At 46.3% G+C, this 25,721-nt stretch overlaps 1 protein-coding gene across 7 annotated transcripts in view; it reads right to left on the reverse strand.

The window, feature by feature from the left end:
• B3GNTL1 (UDP-GlcNAc:betaGal beta-1,3-N-acetylglucosaminyltransferase like 1) overlaps positions 1-25,721 on the reverse strand; it is a 205,919-nt gene that overhangs the window by 160,155 nt on the left and 20,043 nt on the right. For all 7 annotated transcript variants that reach the window (XR_009182581.2, XR_009182583.2, XR_009182584.2 and 4 more), the window contains one exon: positions 12,884-12,948. Coding sequence is in view for 2 of the 7 variants with exons in the window: in XM_058284973.2 (XP_058140956.1) it covers positions 12,884-12,948 (65 nt within the window). In the remaining 5 variants the exon portion in view is untranslated. The remainder of the gene's footprint in view (positions 1-12,883; positions 12,949-25,721) is intronic.

Below are 25,721 nucleotides of genomic sequence, written 5' to 3' on the forward strand. Positions count from 1 at the left end.
TGGAAGAGAGTGCAGAAGTAAAGACTATCAAAAAGGGTAACCAAAACGGTAAAAAGATGGACAAAAATAAGATATGACATATGAAAGCCAAAGAATAAAATGGCTGAAGTGAGTAATAACTTTACAGTAATAACACTGAATGTTAATGGATTAAACTCCCCAATCAAAAGACACAGGCTGGGGAACGGACTTTGGCCCAGTGGTTAGGGCGTCCGTCTACCACATGGGAGGTCCCTGGTTCAAGCCCCGGGCCTCCTTGACCCGTGTGGAGCTGGCCCATGCGCAGTGCTGATGCGCGCAAGGAGTGCCGTGCTACACAGGGGTGTCCCCTGCGTAGGGGAGCCCCACGCGCAAGGAGTGCACCCATAAGGAGAGCCGCCCAGCGCGAAGGAGGGAGCAGCCTGCCGAGGAATGGCGCCGCCCACACTTCCCGTGCCGCTGACGACAGACAACAGAAGCGGACAAAGAAACAAGACGCAGCAAAAAGACACAGAAAACAGACAACCGGGGGAGGGGAGGGGAATTAAATAAATAAAAATAAATCTTTAAAAAAAAAAAAGAAAAAAGACACAGGCTGGGAAGCAGATGTTGCTCAGGCAGTTAAGTGCCTGCTTCCACACGGGAAGGTCTGGGTTTGGTTCCGGTGCCACCTAAAAACAAACAACAAAACAACAACAACAACAAACGAATGAAAAACCAACTCAGGAGAGACAATGTGGCTCCGTCGTTAAGTGCCAGCTTCCCACCTATGAGGTCCTATCCTGGGTTCAACCCCCAGCACTGGTACCTGAAAAAAAAAAAGACATAGGCTGACAGAGTAGATAAGAAAACACAAGCCATTCTCATGTCTGCAGAATATTTGCCTTAGACCCAAGGGTGCAAATAGACTGAAAGCGAAAGGTTGGAAAAAGATATTTCATATAAACAGTAACCAAAAGAGAGCAGGGATGGCTATACTAAACAGACTTTAAATGCAATAAAATCTGACAAGAGATGCAGAAGGCCATTATATATTAATAAAAGGGACAGTCCATCAGGAAGGAGTAATAGTCATAAAGATCCATGCAGGGTGCCCCAAAATACATGCAATAAACTCTGGTAAAACTGAAGGGAGAAACAGATATCTCTACAATAATAGCTGGAAACTTCAACACACCACTCACATCATTAGACAGAACTGGACAGATGATCAACAAGGAAACAGATAACTTGAACAATATGATAAATGAGCTAGACCTAACAGACATATACAGAACACGGCACCCAAACTCAGTGTATTATACATCCTTCTCCAGTGCTCATGAATTTTTCTCCAGGATAGACCATGTTGGGCCAAAAAGCACCTCAATAAACTAAGAAGATTGAAATTATACAAAGCACCTTCTCTAATCATAATGGAATGAAACTGGAAATCAATAATAGGTGGGAAAGAGGAAATTCTGCAAACATATGGAGGCAAACAACACACTCCTGAACAATCAGTGGGTCAAAGAAGAAATTCCAAGAGAAATTAGGAGATATCTTGAGACAAATGAAAATGAGAACATAGCTTGTCAAAACTTATGGGATACAGGCAGTGCTGAGAGGGAAAATTATAGCCCGAAATGCCTATATTTAAAAGGAAGAAAAGAGTTCAAATCAAAGGCCTAACTGAACACTTGGAGGAACTAGAAAAAGAAAAGCAAACCAATCTCAAATCAAACAGAAAGAAAAAACAAAAAATGGAACAGAAATAAATGAAATTGAGAAGAAAAAAAAAAAAGAGAAAATAAACAAAACCAGAAACTGGTTCTTAGAGAAAATAAATAAAATCAATAAACTCTTAACTAGACTAACAAAGAAAAAAGAGAGAAGATACAAATAAAATCAGGAATAAGCAGGGGACATTACAACTGACCCCACAGAAATAAAAAGGATTATAAGAGGATATTATGAGAAACTGTATGCCAACAAATTAGACAACCTAATTTGGATGAAGGAACTAGACAAACCAATCACAAGTAAAGAGATTGAATCAGTCATCAAAAATCTCCTAACAGGAAAGGGGATTTGGCTCAATGGACAGAGCATCCATCTACCACATGGGAGGTCCAAGGTTCAAACCCCAGCCCTCCTGACGCATGTGGTGAAGCTGGCCCACGCGCAGTGCTGATGTGCTCAAGGAATGCCATGCCATACAGGGGTGTCCCCTGTGTAGGGGAGCCCCACACGCAAGGAGTGTGCCCCATAAGGAGAGCCCCCTGTGTGAAAAAAGCACAGCCTGCCCAGGAGTGGGGCCGCACACATGGAGAGCTGATGCAGCAAGATGACGCAACAAAAAGAGACACAGATTCCTGGTGCTGCTGACAAGAATACAAGCGGACACAGAAGAACACAAAGCAAATGAACAGAAAGCAGACAACTGGGGGGCGGGGGAAAGGGGAGAGAAATAATTAAAAAGTAAATTAAAAAAAAAATCTCCCAACAAAGAAAAGAACAGGACCCAATGGTTTCGCAGTTGAATTCTACCAAACATTTCAAGAAGATTTAATACCAATCCTCTTTGAACTCTTCCAAAACGCTGAAAAGGAGGGAAAATTACCCAATATATTTTATGAAGCCAACATCATCCTAATACCAAAGTCAAATAAAGATACTACAAGGAAATCTCTCTAATAAACACAGATGCAAAAACTCTCAACATTGCAAATCAAGAGCATATTAAAAAAACTTATACACTACAATCAAATGGGTTTTATTCCTAGTATGCAAGGGTTGTTCAACATAAGAAAATCAGTTAATGCAATATAGCACATTAACAAATGGAAGGAAAAAAACCACATGACCATCTTGATTTTTGCAGAAAAGGCATTTGACAAAACCTAGTATCCTTTCTTGATAAAAAACATTTCAAAAGACAGGTATAGAAGGAAACTTTCTCAACATAATAAAGGGCACATATAAAATCCTACAGAGGTTGTAAGCTTTCCCTCTAATATCAGGAACAAGAGTTCAGCAAAGTGGAAGGATACAAGACCATCATGCAAAAACACTTGCAATGAGCAAGCTGAGGGGGAAACCAAGAAAAATATTCCATTTACAATAGCAACAAAGAGTCTCAAATATCTAGGAATTAATTTAACGACAAATATAAAGGATCTTTATTCAGGAAACCACAAAACCCTGCTAAAATAAATGTTAAAAGACCTAAATAAATGAAAGAATATTCCATGTTCATGGATTGGAAGACTAAATATCATTAAGTTGTCAATTAAACCCAAATTGATTTATAGATTCAACACAATTACAATAAAAGTTTCAACAGCATTTTTTACAGAAATGGAAAGCTATGGTTTAATCTGTGCGGAATTGGTAAAAAGTTGCTTGTAAATGTTTGGAAATGAATAGAAACAGTGAAAGCACACCACAGGATTTGTGATTAGTAGCACTAACATATGGGTACGATAGTGGGGGTTTTTTGTTGTTTTTTTTCTTTTTCTGGAGTAGTAAAAATGCTCTAAAATATTGATTGAAGTGATGAATGCACATCTCTGTGATTATTCCAAATGACACTGGTACACTTTAGATAAACTGTATAGCTTTTGAACAAAAAAAATAATAAGGTGGGTTGGGAGGAAACACACCAAATATGATATAGATTATAGTTAGCAGGAATACTTTGCCGATGCTCTTTCATAATTTGTTACAACAATGCAAGTCAGGGGTGGTGGGGTGATGTTTGGGAGCCCTGTATGATGTTATGCAAGTTTGTTTTGTAAGTTCACAACTTTTCCTACACATTTATTGTTTATATATGTTCACGTATGAATAATATACTTCAATAATTTAAAAAATTGAAATAAAAACCATTTTTATTTCATGATAAATTGCTCTCAGCAGTCTAGCAAACTGAAACGAACTTTAATTGCAAATACAGCCTATAAAAGAGCGAGCCTAAACAGATGGAAGTAAAATACCAGTGCATCTCAGAGGCCCTGGGCTGCGTGGGAATACCTCAACAGTCATGCCACAGTGTTCCCCTAAGTTTTGCAAACCCCACAGAACCCCCTTCTGATGCGAGAGTGCTGAGTTCTCACTGCCCCAGCCTGGCCTCTCTCTGGAGGCCGCAGGCAGGGCCACCTGCTCCTGGGCTGGCTGGCCACGCCGAGTCAGGAGGCTCCTTCACCAGGTTCCTCAGCCTTGGCCCGGGGGTCCTTAGGTCCTCCTGACAAGAGCGTGGCTCTCAGGGCTCTATATCCCCAACACCGGGCACTTAAATGTAAGCTGCTCTGAACTCTTTTTTTAAATCAATTCACAACTTAAGTGTTGTGACAGCTTGAGATTATATGTGTGAATCCCAAAAAGAGAAAGATTTATGTTTGTAAACTAATGTTTTCCCCAGGGTGTGATACCCTTTGACTGTATTAAATGCGGTGCTCTCTGATTAAGTTTACTTGGTAAAGCCAGTTTGGGGCTTCTGATTGGGCTATGTCAGCAAGGTGCAACTCAGGTTGAGTTCCTGCCCCCCTGGCTGGCTGATACAGAGGGACTCTCTTCATGAAGACACACTGGAAGAAAGAGAGCGGTCAGTTCTGACCCTGGGGCCCCGGGGAGAGATGGGCATTTGCCTGATCGTTTGCAGCTCACCTTGGGAAGAGAGCCATGACTGACAGAGAAGGTCTGGAACGAAATGAGCCTCATGTCAGGAGAGAGAGGAAGCCCTGAGAGACAAGCACTGTGCCAGCTGCAGCTGAGAGAGCGGAGCCCAGACGGGAGGCTGAACCCCGCAGAGATCACCCGCCATCTTGCTTCAACACGTGGCAACTGACTTTGGTGAGAAAGCAGCCTTGAGTTGGACTCTTTAGGGCCTTGTAACTATAAGCTTTTACCTCAAATAAAAACCCTTTATAAGAACCAACAGATTTCTGGTGCTTTGCATCGGTACCCCTTTGGCAGACTATTACAGATGTCCACCTAAAAACATTCCAAATGAGAGTGGTTCCTGTACAAACCTAAGATTAGCAAGCCCTGGGTGACCAGTTGGGTTCAACAAGGAGCCTGGAAAGGGTCCCGGGGAGAAGGACTCCAGCTGAGGGGTCTCCCAGCTGACAAGCTCGGGAGCCTCACCAGGCTCTAGGAGGGCGGACTTCCACAGGGCTGTGAATTGTCCACCAGGCAGAGGGAGCTGTGGTCTCCGTCCTTGGACAGGTGGGTAAACAGTCCCGAATCGCTACCTCAGGGGAAGCGGCAGCTCCTGGGCTAGCCTGACCGTCGGAGCCGCTGGTCATCTAGTGGTGCTGGGAGGTCCTCAAGGCCTTCAGGCCCTGTGATGGGAGGAGGTCACTTCCTGCTGGCTATCACAATTGGTGAACTGCCTCGAGGTGACCACCGCCTCACAAGATTCATGTTCTCTCTGACACGAATATTTCTAGACAAGTATCTGGAACCAACAACATCATCATCAGAAAAGCGCTTCTGGGCGGCGGACTTGGCCCAGTGGTTAGGGCGTCCGTCTACCACATGGGAGGTCCACGGTTCAAGCCCCAGGCCTCCTTGACCCATGTGGAGTGCTGATGCGCGCAAGGAGTGCTGTGCCACGCAGGGGTGTCCCCCGCGTAGGGGAGCCCCACGCAGAAGGAGTGCGCCCCGTAAGGAGAGCCGCCCAGCGCAAAAGAAAGTGTAGCCTGCCCAGGAATGGTGCCGCACACACGGAGAGCTGCCACAACAAGATGACGCAACAAGAAGAAACACAGATTCCTGTGCCGCTGACAACAACAGAAGTGGGCAAAGAAGACATAGCAAGTAGACACAGAGAACAGACAACCGGGGTGGGGGGGAGGAAAGGGGAGAGAAATAAATAAATAAATAAATCTTTTAAAAAAAAAATAAGAAAAGAAAAGCGCTTCTGAGCCCCATGGAAAGGTGCTTTGGGCTTCCAGGAAAATATAACATGGAACACAATGCTCTGAAGAGCTGCATCCCATGCTGTTGTGTTCTAAAAGCTCCTTTGTAAACTGGCCCAGTCCACGGGAATAACGTCCAAAAGGATAGTTAGGAGCCCAGATAAGCCCACAAAATGATCTGGTTTAGATGTTTAAAATGGAAAACATGAACCCCAAATCCTATTCATTCTTTCATATAATAAATATTTATCGACCACCTCCTATTTTCTGAGCCCCGTTCCAGGTGCTGAAGACACTGGTGAAAGCGCAGGCCATGCCTGCCTGGAGCCAACGTCCCATCAGGGGAGGCAGACAACAGAGACGAGCATGGGGGATGTGTCAACGCCAGGAGCGTCTGAGCCCGCGGCAGTGGCACAGGCCGAGCTGGAGGACGCAAGGCGGGCAGCAGGAGGGGAGGAGGAGGTTGCCGCGGAGACCCTGGTTGCCTCCACTCTCTCTTGCTCACGGCAACTGTCACTCCATGCAGGTACTCGCCGACTCCGTGGGCAACGCCCGCTCCACTGTGTCCTTTGCACCCCCACGGTGGCTGGCTCGGGGCACAGCCCGTGGCTGGGTGAGAGGTTCCAGTGCCAAGGGCAGCTCGGCAGCTGTGCTCTGTTGGGGTTGCCGTTCCTACCAAAGAACAATTCAGAATTCCCAACAGGGTCGCCAGGTTGCATTCCCAGGGGCGGAACAAGGCAAAACTCAATCTTGGCTGCTACAGCAGGAGGGGCCTCTTCCTCAGAACACGTCCCCTTATCCACCTGGTCAAGCAGGGACGCGTGCGGCTTTCTGGCGTCACTGCATGCCGTGTGGGCCCGGCCCTCGGGCCCTCGCACCCTGCTCCATTCCTTCACTGGGGCCTGGGCGATCCTTCCTGCCAAGGACACACCGAGTGGCCCAAGGCCCATTCCCCACAGATGGACACATGCCACGGGCAAAGGCCAGGCGGAAGGGGAACCTCAGGGCAGCTCCACGGTGATGGGACAACCTGGTGTCCTCGGTCAGCCCTGCAGGGCCCCCTCCATCCCAGAGGCACCACCCTGCAGCACGCGCACCTCTCTGTAAGGTGAGGTGGCATATGCGTGGAGGGGAGGCAGTGGTGACGGCAGGGGCTGCAGGGGGTGGGCTGACGAGACCCGGGCAAGCGCATACGCTGAGGCTGACGGGCGTGGGAACAAGCCCTGCATTGCAGGGCGGGGGGGGGGGGGGGGGGGACCAGAAGCTCCGCTGCCAGCTCGTGGTTTCCAATATGGAGAGATGGGGTACAGCAGTTTGATATAATTGATGAATTCCAAAAAGAAATACTGGATTATGCTTGTAATCTGATCTGCATCTGGGCATGTTTGAGTTATGATTAGGCATGATAAAAGGCATGGCAAAGGACAGAGTTAAGGGTTTCTGATGTTGGAGTTTGATGCTGAAGACCCGGGAAGTCAACACACAGAGGAAAGAGAAGCCAGCCCCAGGAAGGAAGGAACCTTGAACCCAGAGAGAAGCAAGCCCCAGGAACGTAGGAACCCAGGAAGCCTGAGCCCTTGCAGATGTCAGCAGCCATCTTGCTCCAACACGTGAAAATAGACTTTGGTGAAGAAAGTAACGTATGCTTTATGGCCCGGTATCTGTAAGCTCCTACCCCAAATAAATACCCTTTATAATGGCCAGCAGATTTCTGGTATTTTGCATTAGCACCCCTCTGGCTGACTAATACACAGGGGGTAAGTGTGGATGTGAACAATTAAAACGTTATCTCAAATCTTATGGGAGGCCCCTAATGTGGGCCAAAGTGGAAAGCAAATGGCTTCAAACCTCATGTTAGAAAAGACAAAAGGCTGAGAAGTAACAAGCTGTGTTTCCCGCTCAAGAGGTCTGGAAAATACAGCAGAATAAACCCAAACAAAGCAGGAGCAAAACCACAAAGTCCAGAAACGGAAGCAAAGTGACGAAGGCGCGTGGGGGACGGTGCCAGGAGAGCAGCGGCTCGCAGGGCAGGCCCGAGCACTGGGGAGGCGCGGAGGGGCAGGCCGGGGCCACTGGGGCAAACGGAGCGGGGCGGAGGGGCCACAGGACCTGCGGTCCAGCCACACTCCCCCGTTCCTAGGGGGGCGCCAGGCGTATGCGGGCAGGGCCCGAGTCACTCGGGACACGTGCGACCCCACGGGCTGCCGGACCCGCCCTCCAGGCTGCTGCGCCGCGGCCTCCATCTTAGGTGGAGGGGCCGCCCCAGACTGGTACCATGGCTTCCCAGCGGGGCTGGGAGGGACAGGGGTCCATGCACGGACAGCGCAAGGCCACCCCAACTTGGGAGGGACGGCCGCGCTGCGGAGGCTGCTGCGAGGAGGCCCGCCCCGCGGACCCTGCACCTCCAGGAGGCCGAGCCTGGACGACGAGCACGTCAAGGCTCCGTTCTTTAAAGCCCAGGCTTTTGCCTGCTTCGTCACAGCGTCTCCAAGACAACAGTGAAGCGGTGACAAGAGCAAACCGCCCAGTGGAAAAGGCCGAGTTGCCTGAAGGAAGTGCACGGTTGGTCGTGACGGCCCTGAATGACTTGCAACAGGGTCCATGGCTCAGAGGGCGACAGCTGAAGCCGCGAACACACGTCAGCCCCAGCACCTCCCCTCTAGGTCGACAGATCTGACGCTGCAACACTGCAGAGACACGCGTTTCACATTCCAGCCGCGACGAGCCGTCGTTCAAGGGCCGCCCGGGGAAGCAGACATGGCTCAAGCAAGTGGGCTCCCGCCGACCGCACGGGAGTTAAATGGTTCGATTCCCGATGCCTCCTAAAGAAGATGGCGAGCTGGCATGACGGGCAGGCATGGCAAGCTGACACAGTAAGATGATGCAATGAGACACAAGAAGAAAAACATAATGAGAGACACAACAAAGCAGGGAACAGAAGTGGCTTAAGCAATTAGGTGACTCCCACATCAGAGGTCCCAGGTTCAGTTCACAGGGCCTCCTAAAGAAACAAAAGACAAAGAACAGACACAACAAGGGCAAACAACGAGGAGGAGGGGAGAGAGAAAAAAATAAAAATAAAAAAATAATAAATATAATAAATAATAATAAAATAAATAATAAATAAATAAAATAATAAAAATATTTTAAAAGGGCCGCTCCCTTCGGGTCACAAGTCGTCTGTCACAGATCACCTTCTTGTCACCTCTGGGACGTCAGGCCCAAGACGACCCGGCCTGGGCTGCGTGTCACACCGAGTGCTCCCAGCACAGTCCCCTTACGGGAACGAGAGAGGCCTCTCACGCACGGGAGCTGTCAGATCTAGGGGTGAGCAGGCACAGAGTGGAGGTGCTTTACCACTATGAGACGCCCTGCGTCGTGGAGCCAGGGGTCAGAGCCGTTTGCTGGGCTCACTTCAGCGGCCTCCGGCTCAGGCTGCACCTACGGCTGGGGCAGGACGGCGTCCTCCCCAGGCCGCGGAGCCCGACCAGCCACTTCTCGGGAAGGGCCCGGAGTCCAAACTCATGACATTTACAAAACTGCCGTCAGGAAATTCTCCTTCACATGGAATCAAAGCTCTAAATGAAATTTAAACCCACTTGGTATTTGCTTCTCCCTAGACACAAAAAATTAGAACAGAGTCATACAAATGCATTTTTGAACCAAAAAGACATGTATTACTGTCAAATTTATACATCTTCAATTCCCTCTCTCCTAAATGCTTCTTTTCATCTATTTTGTTAATTCTCTCTGGTTCCTCTCTACTTGTGCAACTTTTTAAAAATCAGACACCAAATCCAAACTCTATAATAAAGATTAAAAACCCAGTGCAGCATCTGTGAGTCCCCCAGGCAGGCGTTGCTAATTCACAAAATAAAGGGATATGCCAAACCCGAAATAAAGTAGAAGTTCTCGACCACCTTGTGCCCCCACCAACCCCCTCCCAGATACTCCCATCGGTCACTAGGAAGGAGGGAAAACGCTCTCCCCTCACCCCACCCCAGCCCCAAAGCAACAGTTACTATGGCAAGGAGGTTATGCAAATCCCGTGCAAACATTTTCTGCAGCACTAAGCTCACAGAAACTTACATCAGTATTATTTTATTACGGTATTTAAATTAAACCCTGGGAACGATCTAGGTTTTGAGGACTATGGCAGGTTGTCCTCAGTCAACAGTCTGTTTCCCACCACATTTCCCTCTGTGTCGCGCTCACCTGGGGCTGAGCTGCGAAGCTGACTCGACTCTGCCTGACTCCCTGTGATTTCTCTGAGACTGGCCCGCCCAGGAGTGCGACCCAGTCCCCTTCTCCTCCCGCCCAGTCAAGGATGTCGGTGCAGCCGACCCCCAGCTCTGGCTGAGAACCCGCATGGACGGCTGCACTTAGGTGGCCCCTGGCCCCACAGTTCCACGCTCTGGAGCTGGCGCACGTGCTCCATGCGCCTTCCCAGCACTGACACTGGGTTCCCAGGTCTTCTTTATGCCTCGCCCTTCCTTCTCCTCAAGCCAAGGACAAGACACCATAGAGGCAAGCGGATGTGGTGCAGGCAATAGGCTTCTGCCCACCATATGGGAGGGCCCGGGTTCGATCCCTGGGGCCTCCTGGTGAAAAAGAAGAGAAAGCATGACTGCGTGGCGAGCCAGTACCCGTGCGGCAAGCCAAGTGCCCATGCGAGTGCCGTGTGGCCAGCCAGTGCCTGCGCAGCAAGCCAGTGCCCACGTGTGAGCCGAGGGCCCGCATGGGCGTCCACACAGCAAGCCGAGTACCTGTGTGGCGAGCTGAGTGTCTGTGTGAGTGCCCACATGGCGAGCCGAGCACCCCTGTGGTGAGCCGAGTGCCCACGTGGCGAGCCGAGTGCCCATATGAGTGCCAGTATGGTAAGCCAGTGCGTGTGGTGAGCCAAGTGCCCGGGCACTGAGCCAAGTACCCGTGTGAGTGCTCGTGTGGTGAGCCAGTGCCCTCATGGTGAGCCGAGTGTCCGCACGAGAGCCCACATGGTGAGTCAGCCTGTGTGGCAAGCCGGGTACCCAAGTGAGTGCCTGCATGACAAGCCAAGTGCCTCATGTGGTGAGCTGAGTGCCCACGTGGGTGCCCACATGGCAAGCCGAGTGCCCACACGGTAAGCCAGTGCCTGTGCAAGTGAGTCACGTAGCACGATGATAACACAACAAAAGAAAGATATGGGAAAGTCAAGGTGAAGCGTAGCAGAGACCAGGAACTGAGGTGGCACAATCGACAGGGAACCTCTCTCCACATCAGAGGTCCCCAGGATCGAATCCCTCTGAATCCTAGAGGAGAAAGATGAGAAAACAAAAAGAGAAAGAGATACAGAAGATCACACAGCAAATGGACACAGCAAAATCAGCAGGGCAGGGGAGGGGGAAAAAAAGATACTATGGAGAGGAGAGGGTGATGCAGCTTGCTCTCCTTCCCTCCAGGTCCAGCCACGATGTAACAAGCTGCTCAAGAGGGGACCTGCGCACCAGAGAGACCCTGAGGCCGTGTGGAGAAAGGCTCAACGCCCACCACTCACAGATGCCAACGCTGTCACAGATGTTGTTCTTATTAGAGAGTTATACGTGATCATTGTAGAGTATTTCAGAAATAACCATCAAACAGAAAAAAAGAAAATTACCATAATCCCACCATCTAATGGCAGTAAAAAGGGGAAAATAAACAATTTGAAATTGGGTGGGGTATAGCTGTCTTGGGTAAAAGTCAAAGTGAACACTGCCTTTGTTTGGGAAAATGTTTGATCAACCATTTGAATGTGGAAAATAAGTACCAGAGGAAAATCTAGAAAGAGATGATAGAACAAGCGGGAAGGCCAATTTGTTCTCAATAGGAAGACTAGAGAAATCTAAAACATTTTAGTCTAAGAAGAAAAGAGAAGGGATGAAAGAGGAGAGAGACGTACAACAGGAAACCACAGCTTTTGAAAGGGGACAGGCTGAGCCCCCACTGTGCTTTTTGTCTTCCAGAAAAAGGATGTTCAACTTTCAGTTTTACAAACAATGTGGACGTCCAATCGATCCAAACGTCCAGGCCTGCTAAGACCCCACAGGCCAGGGAGGGCGGGGTCAACCTGAGACAGTCAGAACTAGTCAGCACAGCCGAGGGTGCCCCAGGGGCCAGAGAGCCCCGGGACCAGCCCCACCTGTCCAAGACTGAACCACAGGTACAAGGAGCAAGCGTCAGTGAACTGAAGGCAGGGCCAGTCGAGTGTAAGCCACATACACAACCACGTGTTTTCACCCATTATAGCATGTCATGTTCTAACAGATGTTTATAAACAATTCATTAGCCGTTACTCTACCACTACATACTAAGTTGTCTCTATTTTTCTATCATAATAAATAACACTGAAGCAATAGCTTCTTCATACACAAATTGTTTTCAGACTTACAGAGATACCAGAAGTGGAATTTAGGAATCAAGAGTATAAGCATTTTTAAAGTTGATACAAAATACAAAATTATGCTGTCCACAGCATACCAATTTACACTTTCCAAAATAATAAATACCCACATTTGAAACAGGAAAAACTTTGTTAATCTGTTTTTTTAAGCAATGCTTCACTAATTTATGTTTCTCTGATTACAAATGATTTAAAGCTTCTAAAAAGCTTTTTGTCATGTACATACCTGCTCAAGCTCCCCACTCCCAACCTACCACTCATTTTAAATCCTCACGTTTTCTTCTCGACGGATTCAATTATTTATACTTAAGTTTGTTAATCTTTTAAGGATCACATTTGTTAGTATCTTCCCAGTTTATCTTCATTTTCGTTTATGTTGTTCTCTGCTCTTTTGCAGTTTCACATTTTTATATAATTCTATTTATCACTAATTCATTCATTAAGTGCTATGGCAATTCAACAGTAACAATCTATCAACTTTAGCTTTTAAATCTGATAACAATATATTCTAAAATATAACATTATTTAATTATTCAACCAACATATTTAAATTACATTATAAACAAAACAGAGAGTTACTTACTGAATCCAAAAAGCAAAGGTAAGACCCGGAACTCTGTGCTATTGCTTGATTTTTGGAATATCCAACTGTTTAAAAAAAGAGAAAGAAAAGTTCTTTATATTCAATTTTCAAAAGTATTCTCACTCACAAAACTTAGTATTCTATGTAAGAAAACTACAAATCATGAAAGAAGACATTGCACCATTAAGTAGAAAATCAGGTCAGCGCTAGAAGGAGGAAAGGGAATAAAGACTACCCAGCACTAGTGCATTAATAGACCAAAGTAGAGCATGCTCACCGGAGGGGAAAAATCAGCAAACATCTTTTGAGCAAAGCGCTAAGCTAAGACCTGGGGGGAGGGGTGTAGAAAATATATATACACTTATTTTTTTTCGGTACTGGGAAAAGGGGACTGGACCCAGGACCTCGTATGTCAGAAGCCAGTGCTCAATCACTGAGCCACACTGGCTCCCGAGTTGGTTTTTTCATTTGTTTGCTTGTTTGTTTATTGTTATTTTTTAGGAGGCACAAGGAACCGAACCCAGGACCTCACAGGTGGGAAGCAGGCGCTCAAAAGCTTAAGTCGCATCTGCAACTCATGGGGTCTATTTTTAAAAGACAAAACCTCAATGCCCCTGTGCTTTAGCAGGTGCTGACCAGGACGCTTTCTATAAAGTCTATGCCGACAAGTCAAGAAAATGGTTACTTGGAAGAAGGAACACATACTTCAGTAGTTACAGTCCTTGCCAGAATCTCCTAAATTTGAGTGAGGGAAAATCCTACGACCCAGTCAATTCCACTTCTACCGTAGGCCCAGGAGAAATGCACACGCATGTTCAGCGGAGAGAGAGCGCAAGTGTTTCCAGCGCCACGCACCAGCATACAGCAACAAGAAGCAAATCCTCCGTCAGGAACGCGGGGCGGCTGCCAGGCAGGAGCCGTGACCAAGGGGCACCGGGGGTCCAGGGCTGGGGTGCCCCTTGCTCACTCCCTTGCTGCAAGCTGCCCCTCGTGTGCTCAGTCGGTGAGACTCAGTGGAGCCGCCCGCTTATGGCAAGTATACTTTTCTGTGTGGCTGCTATGTTTTAATAATGGTTCAAAACAAAAAGAGTACAGCTGAGTTAGAAAGAAGTAAACCAGCACCACAGTTCAACGCTAAATGACCGGGAGGCTCCACCGTAAGGGTGGACAGTGCAAGCAGACAAGCCCAGCGGTCAAGCTCCGAGGCTCGGGGCGGCCCGTCGGTCTGAGAGGCTCAGCGCGCATCTGGAGGCAGGCAGGAGCTACTTCTGTGGCAAGGGGCTGCTGGACGAACAAGCTCGAACTTGACCTTGCAAGCAGGGGTAGCCTGGAAAGGTTTCCAAAAGGAGCTGCGCTGTGCTGACGTGGACGTTTTAGTAACAGCAGCCTGGCTGGGAAGGGCAGCGTGCCGGCCGGGACCTGTGGAACAGCCAGGCCGGGAAGAGGGCTCACTTTCCCCTGAGAGGCCACTGCCAACGCCTCTGGGAGCCAGTTGGTGGGAGCCATGGTGCCACAAGGACGAGGCACACATACAAAAGAGATGTGTGCGAAGTGACAACAACCAAGCTCGGGGCTCCAAGATGGGAGCACCAGCCGGAGCGGCCACCTGGCTTCCTGCTCTTAGGAAAGTGCCTCTTGTTGGTGGGGAAGGGATCCCACGACACACCTGCCCCACCGCCCATTGCCACGAAGTCCTCTGGACAGAGGGCCTGTGCACCAGGGAAATCGGGTGCTTCTAGAGCCACCTGCCACCACGCAGAGTGGGACCCTTATGAGGCAGCAGGTTCACTTCTAGCACTAACCCCTGGAGCTTAGCCACCCAAAAGCAGACAGCAGAGGATTTCCACAGGTGTAGATGCGTGCAGAGGCAGGGAAGGAAGGAGGCCAGCCCTCACCCCAGCTGCAGCTAAATCTCCATTACTACAAAGCAAGACGAGCCAGAGAGAGGCATCAGACCACACACACCCAAAGAGCTCTCTGCTAAAAATGAAACAGCAAAGAGACAGTCCACAGTCTAATTTGAATTATCAAGTCCTGTTCAAAAGGTGCTTATTAGAGTTGGGTTTTAGAAGGAGAAAAATCAAAAACATGAATGTGGGTAATGAAAGAAGCCATATTTCATTAAAGACGCTGGAAGTTTCTCACAATGAATCTTGTGTTTGGCAAACACAAGGAATTTGCTTTACTATCACCGCCTTGAAAGTCAAACGCTGGTGTCAGACGCTGACGCCTGGGGCTGGCCGGCTGAGGAGCGCCGTCGCCATGGTCACCGCAGTAAAGCGCCGGGTGAGCTCCTAATGTCCCTTCCTCTCGCCCAGACGAGGGGAGAATGTGTTTTATTTTTATTTTAGCAAGTGACCACATTATTAAGAAATGTTTTACTCTATTATCACATAAAATAACAATAAATGAATCTCAGTCCAACTTAAATAACTCAGCAGTCCTAAAAAGAAGACACTTGGGATCTATGTTATCTAACGGTAATACAGCTTTTCCTATTTAAGAAAATGTTGTTATAAGAAAACGGGTCCTATCAGATATACACAATTAAATCCATTCATCAGAGTGCATTACAGGGTTCCCACAAATTCTTCTTACCCCAACTTCACAGAGAGAGAAGATGACCTCACTTCACAGCACTTTAGCTTGGTTCTCAATAATCTGTTTCTACAACTAATTTTTTTTCTTGATGGAATACATACAAATGTGATATGGCTCAAGTTCTATCTAACCGACAAAAAAACATTTCATGAAATGCAAGATTTGTCTTTAAAATGAAGATCAGACAAGAACACCACAGCATTCATCAAAATGCCTTCGATTTCCTTCCTTCAGCTAAGAAAGTAAAGCATTAACGAGCACTAAACAATGCTCCCAGTAGTTTCTAAAAACCACAATCTGTTTACACACATTTCAGAAGATGAAGCAGACATTCTACAATAACTTTGATTTGTAAATTTTTTATTTCAAATAAACTAAAGATAATGAAAATGAGAAATAATTTAGGGAAAACACTGATCTCTTCCAGCCACGCGGGGGACAGCGCAGCTCACCTGCCGAGGCCCACATGCGCCAGCCATCAGGCTTCGCGAGTGCGCGGCCTCCACAGCCCACGGTGCTCTCAAGTGGCGCCCGTAGCGCTCTGTTCACAAGTAAGGAAGCGGCACGGTGCGGTGGCAGACGGGGAGCCGAGCCCACGCTTCCGGGCACCCTGCTCACCGCTCTGACCCTCCACCCAGTTTCACTGGCGCCTCAAAGCACTGCAGGAAAAAAGCACGGGCGCATGCTGCTCACGCCCACCAAGAAATGCACCCATGTAAGGCTGTTTTGGCAACATCAGAGAATAAGAACTTTCTATATATACTTTTAAAATAATATTTTCTTTCCAAGTATCAAGTTTTAAAAATTGTTTTTGATTTTTAAAATATTTATTAAGTATTTTACACATTTTTCTACTTCCTTAGTGTGTACTGGATGTCATTTGTTAGGAATTTGATACAGAGAAGGGAAACAGATTTTCAAAGATACGATTCTGTTTCATTCTTTGAAACCCAACTACGTCTTAACTCATTCTCTACCAACATCTACTCTCCACTTGACAAAACAAATACTAATAATTAAGTGTTGCTAAGAAGCTTGCAAAAGTCAAAGGCCTTCCACCCTCCGGGTGCTGCTCTCAGGTTGGGAGAAGATGCACTTTACATCACTTCCATGAAGCGGCCCATGTTCAGGAATGTTCTTGTTCGAGGATGGGTCCCAAAGAAGCCTGGACATCCTGGGTTCAGATCCCAGCTGTGCTAAAAACTAGTTACCTTAGAGTAAACCGGTAAGTTGTTCCAAGGATAACACCGACCCCACAGGACTGGGACGAGAGCTAGACAAGACCGTGCAAGGGAAGAGGCACAGGAAACCAGGAAGGAGCACTGCTGTAAAGATGCTGCCACCCACCCAAGCTGGCACCAGCAGAGGCCACAAAGCTCAGAGAGTCGCCTGGCACCCAAAACTGGCAGAAAAAAAAGAAATAAGAAAGTGGCTCTGGGAAGTGGATTTGGCCCAACGGTTAGGGCATCTGTTGACCACATGGGAGGGCCAAGGTTCAAACCCAAGGCCTCCCTGACGCGTGTGGAGCTGGCCCACATGCAGCACTGATGTGTGCAAGGAGTGCCGTGCCACGCAGGGGTGTCCCATGCCATGCAGGGGTGTCCCCCGCATAGGGGAGCCCCACGTGCAAGGAGTGCGCCCTGTAAGGAGAGCTGCCCAGCGCAAAAAAAGCGCAGCCTGCCCAGGGTGGTACCGCACACATGGAGAGCTGACACAGCAAGATGACGCAACAAAACGAGGCACAGATTCCGGGTGCTGCTGAAAAGAATCCAAGCAGATACAGAAGAACACACAGCGAATGGACACAGAGAACAGACAACGGGGGCAGGGAGGGGATAGGAGAGAAATAAATAAATCTTAAAAAAAAAAGAAGGAAAGTGGCTCTGAGGCCAAGGAGCCCGAGGAAGAGCAGGTCACTGGGAGAGCCACCCCGAGAATGCGAACCCCTCCGCTCCTCCTGACTCGTCCAGCACCCCGTTCCTCCCTGGAAGTACTGCAGCGGTTGCAGAGAGCCTGCATTCTACAAGTCACAGGTTGGATCTGATCAACAGCTACTGGTGCAGCTAACACTTTCTGGCTCTCATGCGGGGAGGAATTCCAGAGAGACCCCGACACTCAACCTGGCTGCCTCATGAAATACGTCAGCAACGAAAAGACTCCCTCAGGACCACGCCCCCATGAAGGGGGCTGAAGCTGAGAGGACTAAAGCAGCGGCTCTTGACCGAGGAAGCACATGGAATTCCTCAGAATGCTTTTAAAACCCTGATGCTTAGGGATTGTGGGAAGATGGCAAGTGGTAACAGGCAGAGCTGAGTGCTCTCACAGAAACAATGGGGAAAGAGCCAAAGGCTGTCTGAGGGACCTGCTTTAGGGGTCAGCAGACCAGGACAGTCTACGCAGCCCCCAGGAGGGCAAGGGACAGAGAGACGATGAAGCCAAAGCAACAAACGTGAGCTGCCAACCTGCCGGGGAAGGGTTCCCGCCCCACCCCAAGATGTTCGGCTGATGTAAACCCCTAGCCCACTGCAGCCAACTGAGAGCGGAAGAGACGTCTTCCTCCCTGTCAGCTGTTTCAAGGGAAAAGAGGGGAGGTCGGGGTGCTTTTCTTCAGTGAATTTGGCCAGCAGAGCCTGCTCTGAATCTCTGGAGATTCAACAGGAAGACAGGAAAGCCGAGACAGACACCTCCGTGGAAAGGTGCCTTGACTGGCGCCATCTGCTGGCCTGTCTGGAAATTGCAAGGACAAAAACTGCACTCTCTTTATCCAACCCCCAGGAGAAAGTTTGTGTCCCACTGTGAGCCCCTGGCCTACTTTTGAAAATTTAAGCTGGACAATTTTAAAGACAGAATAAGTTGAGCCAAATACCAAAAAAGAGCTGTAAAAAAAAAAGCCAAAAAGCAATAGAGAGAAATTAACCATCAGTTAAATTCACCAACATATTCAGATGCCTAGTCATCAGCAAAAAATTACAAGCCATACTAGGAAACAGGAAGAGATTGTCAAAAGAAGAAACCAAATATCCTGAAGAGATACAGGATTTAATACAATTAATCAGTGATAATCACACAACTTTCCTAAATCACTTCAGAGATTTTAAAGAAAGCATGACTAAAGAAATAAAGGATATTAAAAAAGACACTGGGAGAGCATAAAGAACAATATGAAACCCTCCAAAGAAAACTAAAAGACTTTATGGGAATAAGACACGACAGATGAAATTAAAAATACATTAGGGGGAAGTGGATGTGGCTCAGGCAAGTGGGCTTCTGCCTACCACATGGGAGGTCACTGGTTCAGATCCTGATGCTTCCTGAAGAAGACAGCAAGCTGGCACAATGGACAGGCATGGCAAGCTTACACATCAAGAGACACAAGAAGGTATAACATAATGAGAGACACAACAAAGCAGGGAGTAGAGGTTCCTCGTGCCTCCTAAAGAAGGCAGTGAGTTGATGCAACGGGCAGGCATGGCAAGCTGATGCAAAAAGATGACGCAATAAGAGACACAGAGGAAAAACATAATGAGAGACACAACAAAGCAGGGAGTGGAAATGGCTCAAACGGTTAGGCACCTCCCTCCCACATCAAAGGTCCCGGGTTCGGTTTCTGGTGGCTCCTAAAAAAAAAAAAGCAAGATGAGTAGACACAGCAAGTGCAAACAACAAGAGGGTGGGGAGAAATAAATAAACAATAAACCTTTAAAAAAATACATTAAAGGCACATAAGAGCAGATTAAATTGCCTGAAGCAGAATTAATGGTTTCAAAGACAGAACATCTAAACTGGAAAAGACAGGAGAACAGGAAGAGAAGAGAATGGGAAAAATGGAATTAAACAACAATGTGAAACACGCAAACATCCACATTATTGGTGACCCAGAAGAAGAAGAGAATGGAAAAGGGACAGAAAGAATATTTGAGGAAATAATGACTGAAAACTTCCGAACCCGTATGAAGAGCATAAATATTAATATCCAAGGACACTGCACCCTAAACAGAATAAATCCAAATAAACCTACCCTGAGACACCTTCTATTCAGAATGACAAATATCAGAGAAAAAGAGGATTCTCAAAGTAGCAAGAGAAAAATGAAAGCATCACATACAAGGGAAACTCGGTAAGATTAAGTGCAGACCTCTCATCAGAAACCATGGAGGACAGAAGAAAGTGGTATGATGTATTTGAGCTACTGAAAGAGAAAAACTGCCAGCCAAGAATTCTGTATCTGGCAAAGCTATTCTTAAAAAATGAGCGTTAGTTCAAAGTCTTCACAGACAAACAAAAACTGACAGGATATGTTACTAAAAGCCATATTTGCAAGAGATACTAAAGGCTGGGGAATGGATGTGGTTTAAGCAACTGGGCTCCCATCTACCATACAGGAGGTTGAGTTCGATACTCAGGGCCTCCTGGTGAAGGCAAGCTGGCTCGTTTGGCGAGCTGGCCCACACGGAGTGCTGCCCCATGCAGGAGTGCTGGCTCACGTGGAGAGTTGACACAGCAAGATGATATAACAAAAAGAGACACAGAGGAGAGATAATAAGAGATGCAACAGACCAGGGAGCTGAGGTGGAACAAGAGAATGATCGCCTCTTGCACTCCAGAAAGTCCCAGGATTGGTTCCCAGAGCCGCCTAATGAGAATACAAAGCAAACACAGAAGAACACACAGCAAATGGACACAGAGAGCAGACAATGGAGGGAAGAGGGAGGAATAAATAAATCTTTAAAAAAAGATACTAAAGAGGGTGCTGCACCGTGAAAGGAAAAAACAAGGGTGAGAGATTTGGAAAAGAGTTTAGAATTGAAGATGATTAGGAAGGATAAACTGAAGGATATGAAGACCGACAATAGAATGATATGACAACAGAGAGCCCATGCACAAAATGGATGAAGTAATGCCTTTAAAGTAATAATACTGAATTACTGTATTCAGATGAGCTCAATTGGATGAGCTCAATCAAAAAATACAGACTGATAGAATAGATAAAATATGAGTCATCTATATGATAGAACAGATAAAATATGAGCCATCTATATGTTGTCTACAAGAGACTCCTCTCAGATGCAAGGACAAAACCAGGTTAAAAGTGAAAGGTTGGAAAAGGTATTCCATGTAAATAGTAAGCAAAAAGAGCTGGAGTAGACCTGATAAATGTAATATAACAACATTATAGTATATGAACAATAATTACTCAGTGCAACTGGCAAATTGTTCCTGTGATTGGTATTTTGTAATTTTTTTCACAGAAAATAAACATTTGCTTTTAGTTGAGTAGGGCTGGAGAAGAGAGATATTTTTGGATACTTCATTTTTCTTTAACCCTTTCTTATTCATACTCTTTAATTAAAATAAACTATCTGGATCAATAATGATTTACCATGACTATTGATCTGAGCAAGATTTTGAGTTTTTGTGTCTCCTAATTAGGAGTTGGCAAATTGTTATCTGCTGTAATTCATTCCACTAAGATGTGAAGAATTCCCAAATAGAAATTGGATTATCTAGAAAGAATTACGGCTAAATGGAAATTAAGTAACTAAACCAATAATTTGTTTCATTCTTACCGATTATTATATTCAATAATTAGGACAGTAATATAAAAATTAGACTTACATTATAATTAATTTCCATATTTGAATTACTATTTATGTTTATAAGTGTTTGTTGTTATGCTATTTTTTATAATTGACTATATTATAGTAAATCTAATCTGGCCTTGCACACTTTTAAAATTTATAATTTCTTTCAATCTAGTTTTTTGTTGTACAATTTTACAATAAAGGACTTTTTAACAGCTAAAAGAAAGCCAATGATTATACACTTCAGATAAATTATATGGTATGTGAATATAACTCAATAAAACTGCTTAATAAACAAATAATTGTATAAGAATAGCCAGAAATAGCAGCTATGTACAACAGGGGAAACAGAGATCAAGAGGTAAGGAGTTTTCTTGTCTACTGTTTATTATTATTGTTAAGTGGTGAAAATGCTTTAATAATGATTAAAGTGATGCACAAACAACTATGCGATTATACCAAATACCACTGACTGTACACTCTGGACAAATTATATGCTTTATTAATATGTATCAATAAAATTGATTTGTTGTTCTAAAAAATCCTGATGTCTAGACTGTGCTCCAGGTCAATTAAATAAGAATATCTTAGGGTAGAATACAGATAAGTAATTTTTTAAAAATTTTTTAAATTTTTAAAATTTATTGAAGTATATCACTCATATATAAAACATACATAAACAATAAGTGTATGATAATAGTTGTGAACTTACAAAACAAACATACCTAACATCATACAGGACTCTCATAACTCACCCTATCACCAAAACTGGCATTGTTTTTTTTTTTTAAGATTTATTTATTTATTTCCCTTCCCTTCCCCAACCTGCCCAGTTGTCAGCTCTCTGTGTCCATTTGCTGTGTGTTCTTCTGTGACCACTTCTATCCTTATCAGCAGCACCAGGAATCTGTGTTTCTTTTTGTTGAGTCATCTTGTGCAGCTCTCTGTGTGTGCAGCACCATTCTTGGGCAGGCTGCATTTTCCTTTGCGCTGGGAGGCTCTCCTCACGGGGTGCGCTCCTTGCGCGTGAGGCTCCCCTATGCAGGGGACACCCATGCACTGCACGGCACTCCTTGTGCGCATCAGCACTGCGAATGCGCCAGCTCCACACGGGTCAAGGAGGCCCAGGGTTTGAACCGTGGACCTCCCATGTGGTAGACGGACGCCCTAACCACTGGGCCAAGTCCACTTCCCATCCTTAATCTCTTTAGCTATCTCATTGAATTTATTAAGGAGGTTTGTTTCAACATCTGTAATTAGTTGTCTCTACTCCTTTATGTCATCTGGAGGCTTATTCTGTTCCTTTAACTGGGCCATAGTTTCCTGGGTGTGGATTGTAATTTTTTGTTGGTGTCTTGGCATCTGGCTATTCTTTCTGGATGCAGTTTTTCTCTTTAGTTTAGGGATTCCTATCCTTTCTTCCTTGCTGGTTGTGCAGTAGGAGCCAAGCATGCAATTGGTGCTATAAGCTGTGGAGGCTCAAGCTGCCCTCATTGCACCAGGGGCAGATGAAGCTTCTCCCAACCTTTTCCTTTGCCAGGGATAGGGACAGAGTCACAGCTGTGTGGAATAATCCAAGCGCAGGCCTAGGCTGTCGTTGCCCAGAGAGACTGATGAAGCCTCACACCCTTTCTCCCCTGCCTGGGGCGGGACAGAGCTGCAGGTGCAGGCAGCATTCTATGCAGTGCAGGTCCAAGATGACCGCAGTTGCCCTGGTAGACTGATTTTCAGTCTTTGCCAGCCAAAGTTTTCTGCAGTTATCTGTAACGGCTGGTGCAGGGCTCCTCAGCCTCCTCCCTGGGGCTGAAGCCTAGGCTAGGGCTGCAGGCTGATCTGCATGAAAGAAACTGATTCCTGCCAACCTTGAGAGTTTCAGTCAGCCCGGCTTCCCCTCAGGCTGGGGGCGGAGTCAAAATGGCGGCTAATGGCCTCTTTGACATGGTCTGATTCACACCCCAGCTGTTCCCAGGGTTATATCTCAGTCAACCAAGTCTACCAATCAGTAGCTGAAATTGGCAGCCAAGCGTCTCCTCCCGTTTTTGGTAAACGGAGCTTCTAATTCCAGCCACAGAATAGCTCCTGGGGCGGCTTGTGCTGCCAGAGTAGCATAATCACTGTCCTCCGCAGCTTGGCCGGTAATTTCCCGGAGAGGCTGGAGCAGGTCCCTGCAGCTTCCTCCCTGCTGGAGGTGGCACTGGGGCCTAGGCAAGAGCTGCAATAAGATCTGGATGGGAAGAAGCCAGTCCCCACCAGCACTGGGATTCTCAGTCTGCCCCGCTTTCCCTCATGCCAGGTGTGGAGCTAAGATGGCAGCTCCCAGCCTCTTTCTGACTTGGACAGGCTCAAACTTTATCTGTTCTCAGGATTATACTCTAGTCTGCTGAATTCACTCATCAGTAGTTGAAGTTGGTGCCCAACCATCTCTTCTTCCCCTGTTTTAGGGAAATGGAGCTTTCAATTCCAGCCGCGGAACAGCTCCCGAGGCAGCTTGTGCCTCCAGTGGAGGACTCCGGGGCATGGAGCACTCTACTTATGAGTCTTCTCTGCAGATGGGCAGTCTCCTCCTTCCACTCCTTCAAGAATGTGGCAGGATGCTCTTCTGGTCTCCTGGAGCCCCCACACAGGTGCTTTAGCAGCTCCATGGGGCTCTGGGTGTTTGCTAACTGCCCTGGAGCAGCAGGTGACTCTAAGAGCTCCTTACTCGGCCGCCATCTTGCTGGTTGTCCCAGATCAGTATTTTTAAAGCTCCACAGGTGACTCTAACATGCAACCAAAGTTGAGGACCACTACTTTAAAGAAAGACATGGCTCCTAAAACCCATAAGAACAATGTCTATTAGCTACAGATATATCATCTGCCCTGACTCTGCTTTTTCAAAATCCCTTGCAGATTATGCAGGTAAATATTTCTCAAGCTCTATATGAAAACTCTGAAGTCAAACTAAAGAGATCCTGGTATATTACTACTAAAGCTGAAGATACAAAACAAATCATCCAATATAAAAACAAGACTGAATGAAAAACAACTATTCTCAGATCCAGCACCATGAAATTTCAAATTCAAACCATACAGAGAAAAGCCTTAAATGCTTGCAGGAAAGATAACTTAAGTAACCAGAATCAGGCCAATATGAGATTTCTTATTTGAGACATGGGACACCAGTAGACAATGAAGTAATTCCTTTAAAAGTCTAAGGAAAATAATTTTGTATCTAGAATTTTATACCCAGCCAAACTATCAATTGATCATAAGTATAAATGAAGACATTTTCAAACATGTAAAAACTAAATACTTTAACATCCACATACCAAATATGTGAAAATTATTTTTACAAGTACTCTCTAGTAAATTAAAAAGGAATATACGAAGAAAATTTTTTTTAAAAAGGAAAAAAAACAATTGTATTTGAGTATAACCCAGAAGAAGAGAATAAGGAGCTGAAGATAAGTGTGTAAAGGTTCCATTATATCCTCATTCTTTGAAACTTCCCCCAACATGCAGCAGGAATAGCAGCAATGAATTTCAGTTTCTTCTTAGAAATGAAGCCCACTATTTATTTCTGCAGTGAATCACAGCTGCATATTCATAACACTGCAAATGCTGTTCTAACAAGGAAAGGTAGAAGGAAGGGAGGCAGAGAGAAAGGGAAAAAGGAGAGGGCAGGAGGTCAAAAGCAGGTCAGGAAGGACCCGAGGGCAAGCTCGCCTCCATGGGGAGGGGTCTAGGGCAGCAAATGGGGCTAAAGGAAGGCTAAGCAAGCTTGTGATGTTTGTGCTTCTTCATCATAGGGCCCACATACCAACACACAAATGTACCAGTAAGGAAAAAGCTAGGACCTGGGAAATTAGCTCTTCCTCCAGGCTGCATATTATCAGCCAAAGTACCCAACAGCCCTGAACTCATGTTAACAAGGAAACAAGCTAGCTGAGGAGAGCAGGTGCCATAAAAGAAACATTACAGACTGAACAGCCTAGACCAGATGAATACATAGACCAAGCAAATCAAAAAATTAAAGTAATCACAATAAATATCCTGGAAGATACAGGAATTTCTTCTTAAACTGAAACAGAAACAAGTGTAGGAGTTTGGCATTATTTATAAGTTCGTAAACTGGTTTGTTCCTCTGGGCATGATTAAATTATGACAAGGGCTTTGATTGGGCCATGTCAGTAGGACGCCGAGTCCCCGCCCCCTTGGTGGGCGGGGACTCACAGGTAAAACTACACAGCAGATGAATTAATTGGAATTTCTGAACTGGAGCCCGGGAAGTGAACACATAGGAGAAGAACACAGAAGAACAGAGATGGTTCCTGAAACACAGCAGAAGCCCCAGGGAGAGAGACAGAGTTATTCAGACCTCATAGTCTACAGCTGGCCTTGTGGAGAAAGCACAGCAGCTGAGCCCAGAGAGAAACAGAGCCCCAGAAGGGAGGAACATGGCAATAGACTTTGGTGAGGGACGTAACTTACGCTTTTTTTTTTTTTTAAAGATTTATTTTTTACTTATTTCTCTTCCCTTCCCACCCCCACCCCCCGCAGTTGTCTGCTCTCTGTGTCCATTCGCTGTGTGTTCTTCTGTGACCACTTCTATCCTTACCAGTGGCACCAGGAATATTTGTTTCTTTTTGTTGCGTCATCTTGTTGTGTCAGATCTC

The sequence above is a fragment of the Dasypus novemcinctus genome, chromosome 21, assembly GCF_030445035.2.
Source record: "Dasypus novemcinctus isolate mDasNov1 chromosome 21, mDasNov1.1.hap2, whole genome shotgun sequence".
Lineage (NCBI taxonomy): Eukaryota > Metazoa > Chordata > Mammalia > Cingulata > Dasypodidae > Dasypus > Dasypus novemcinctus.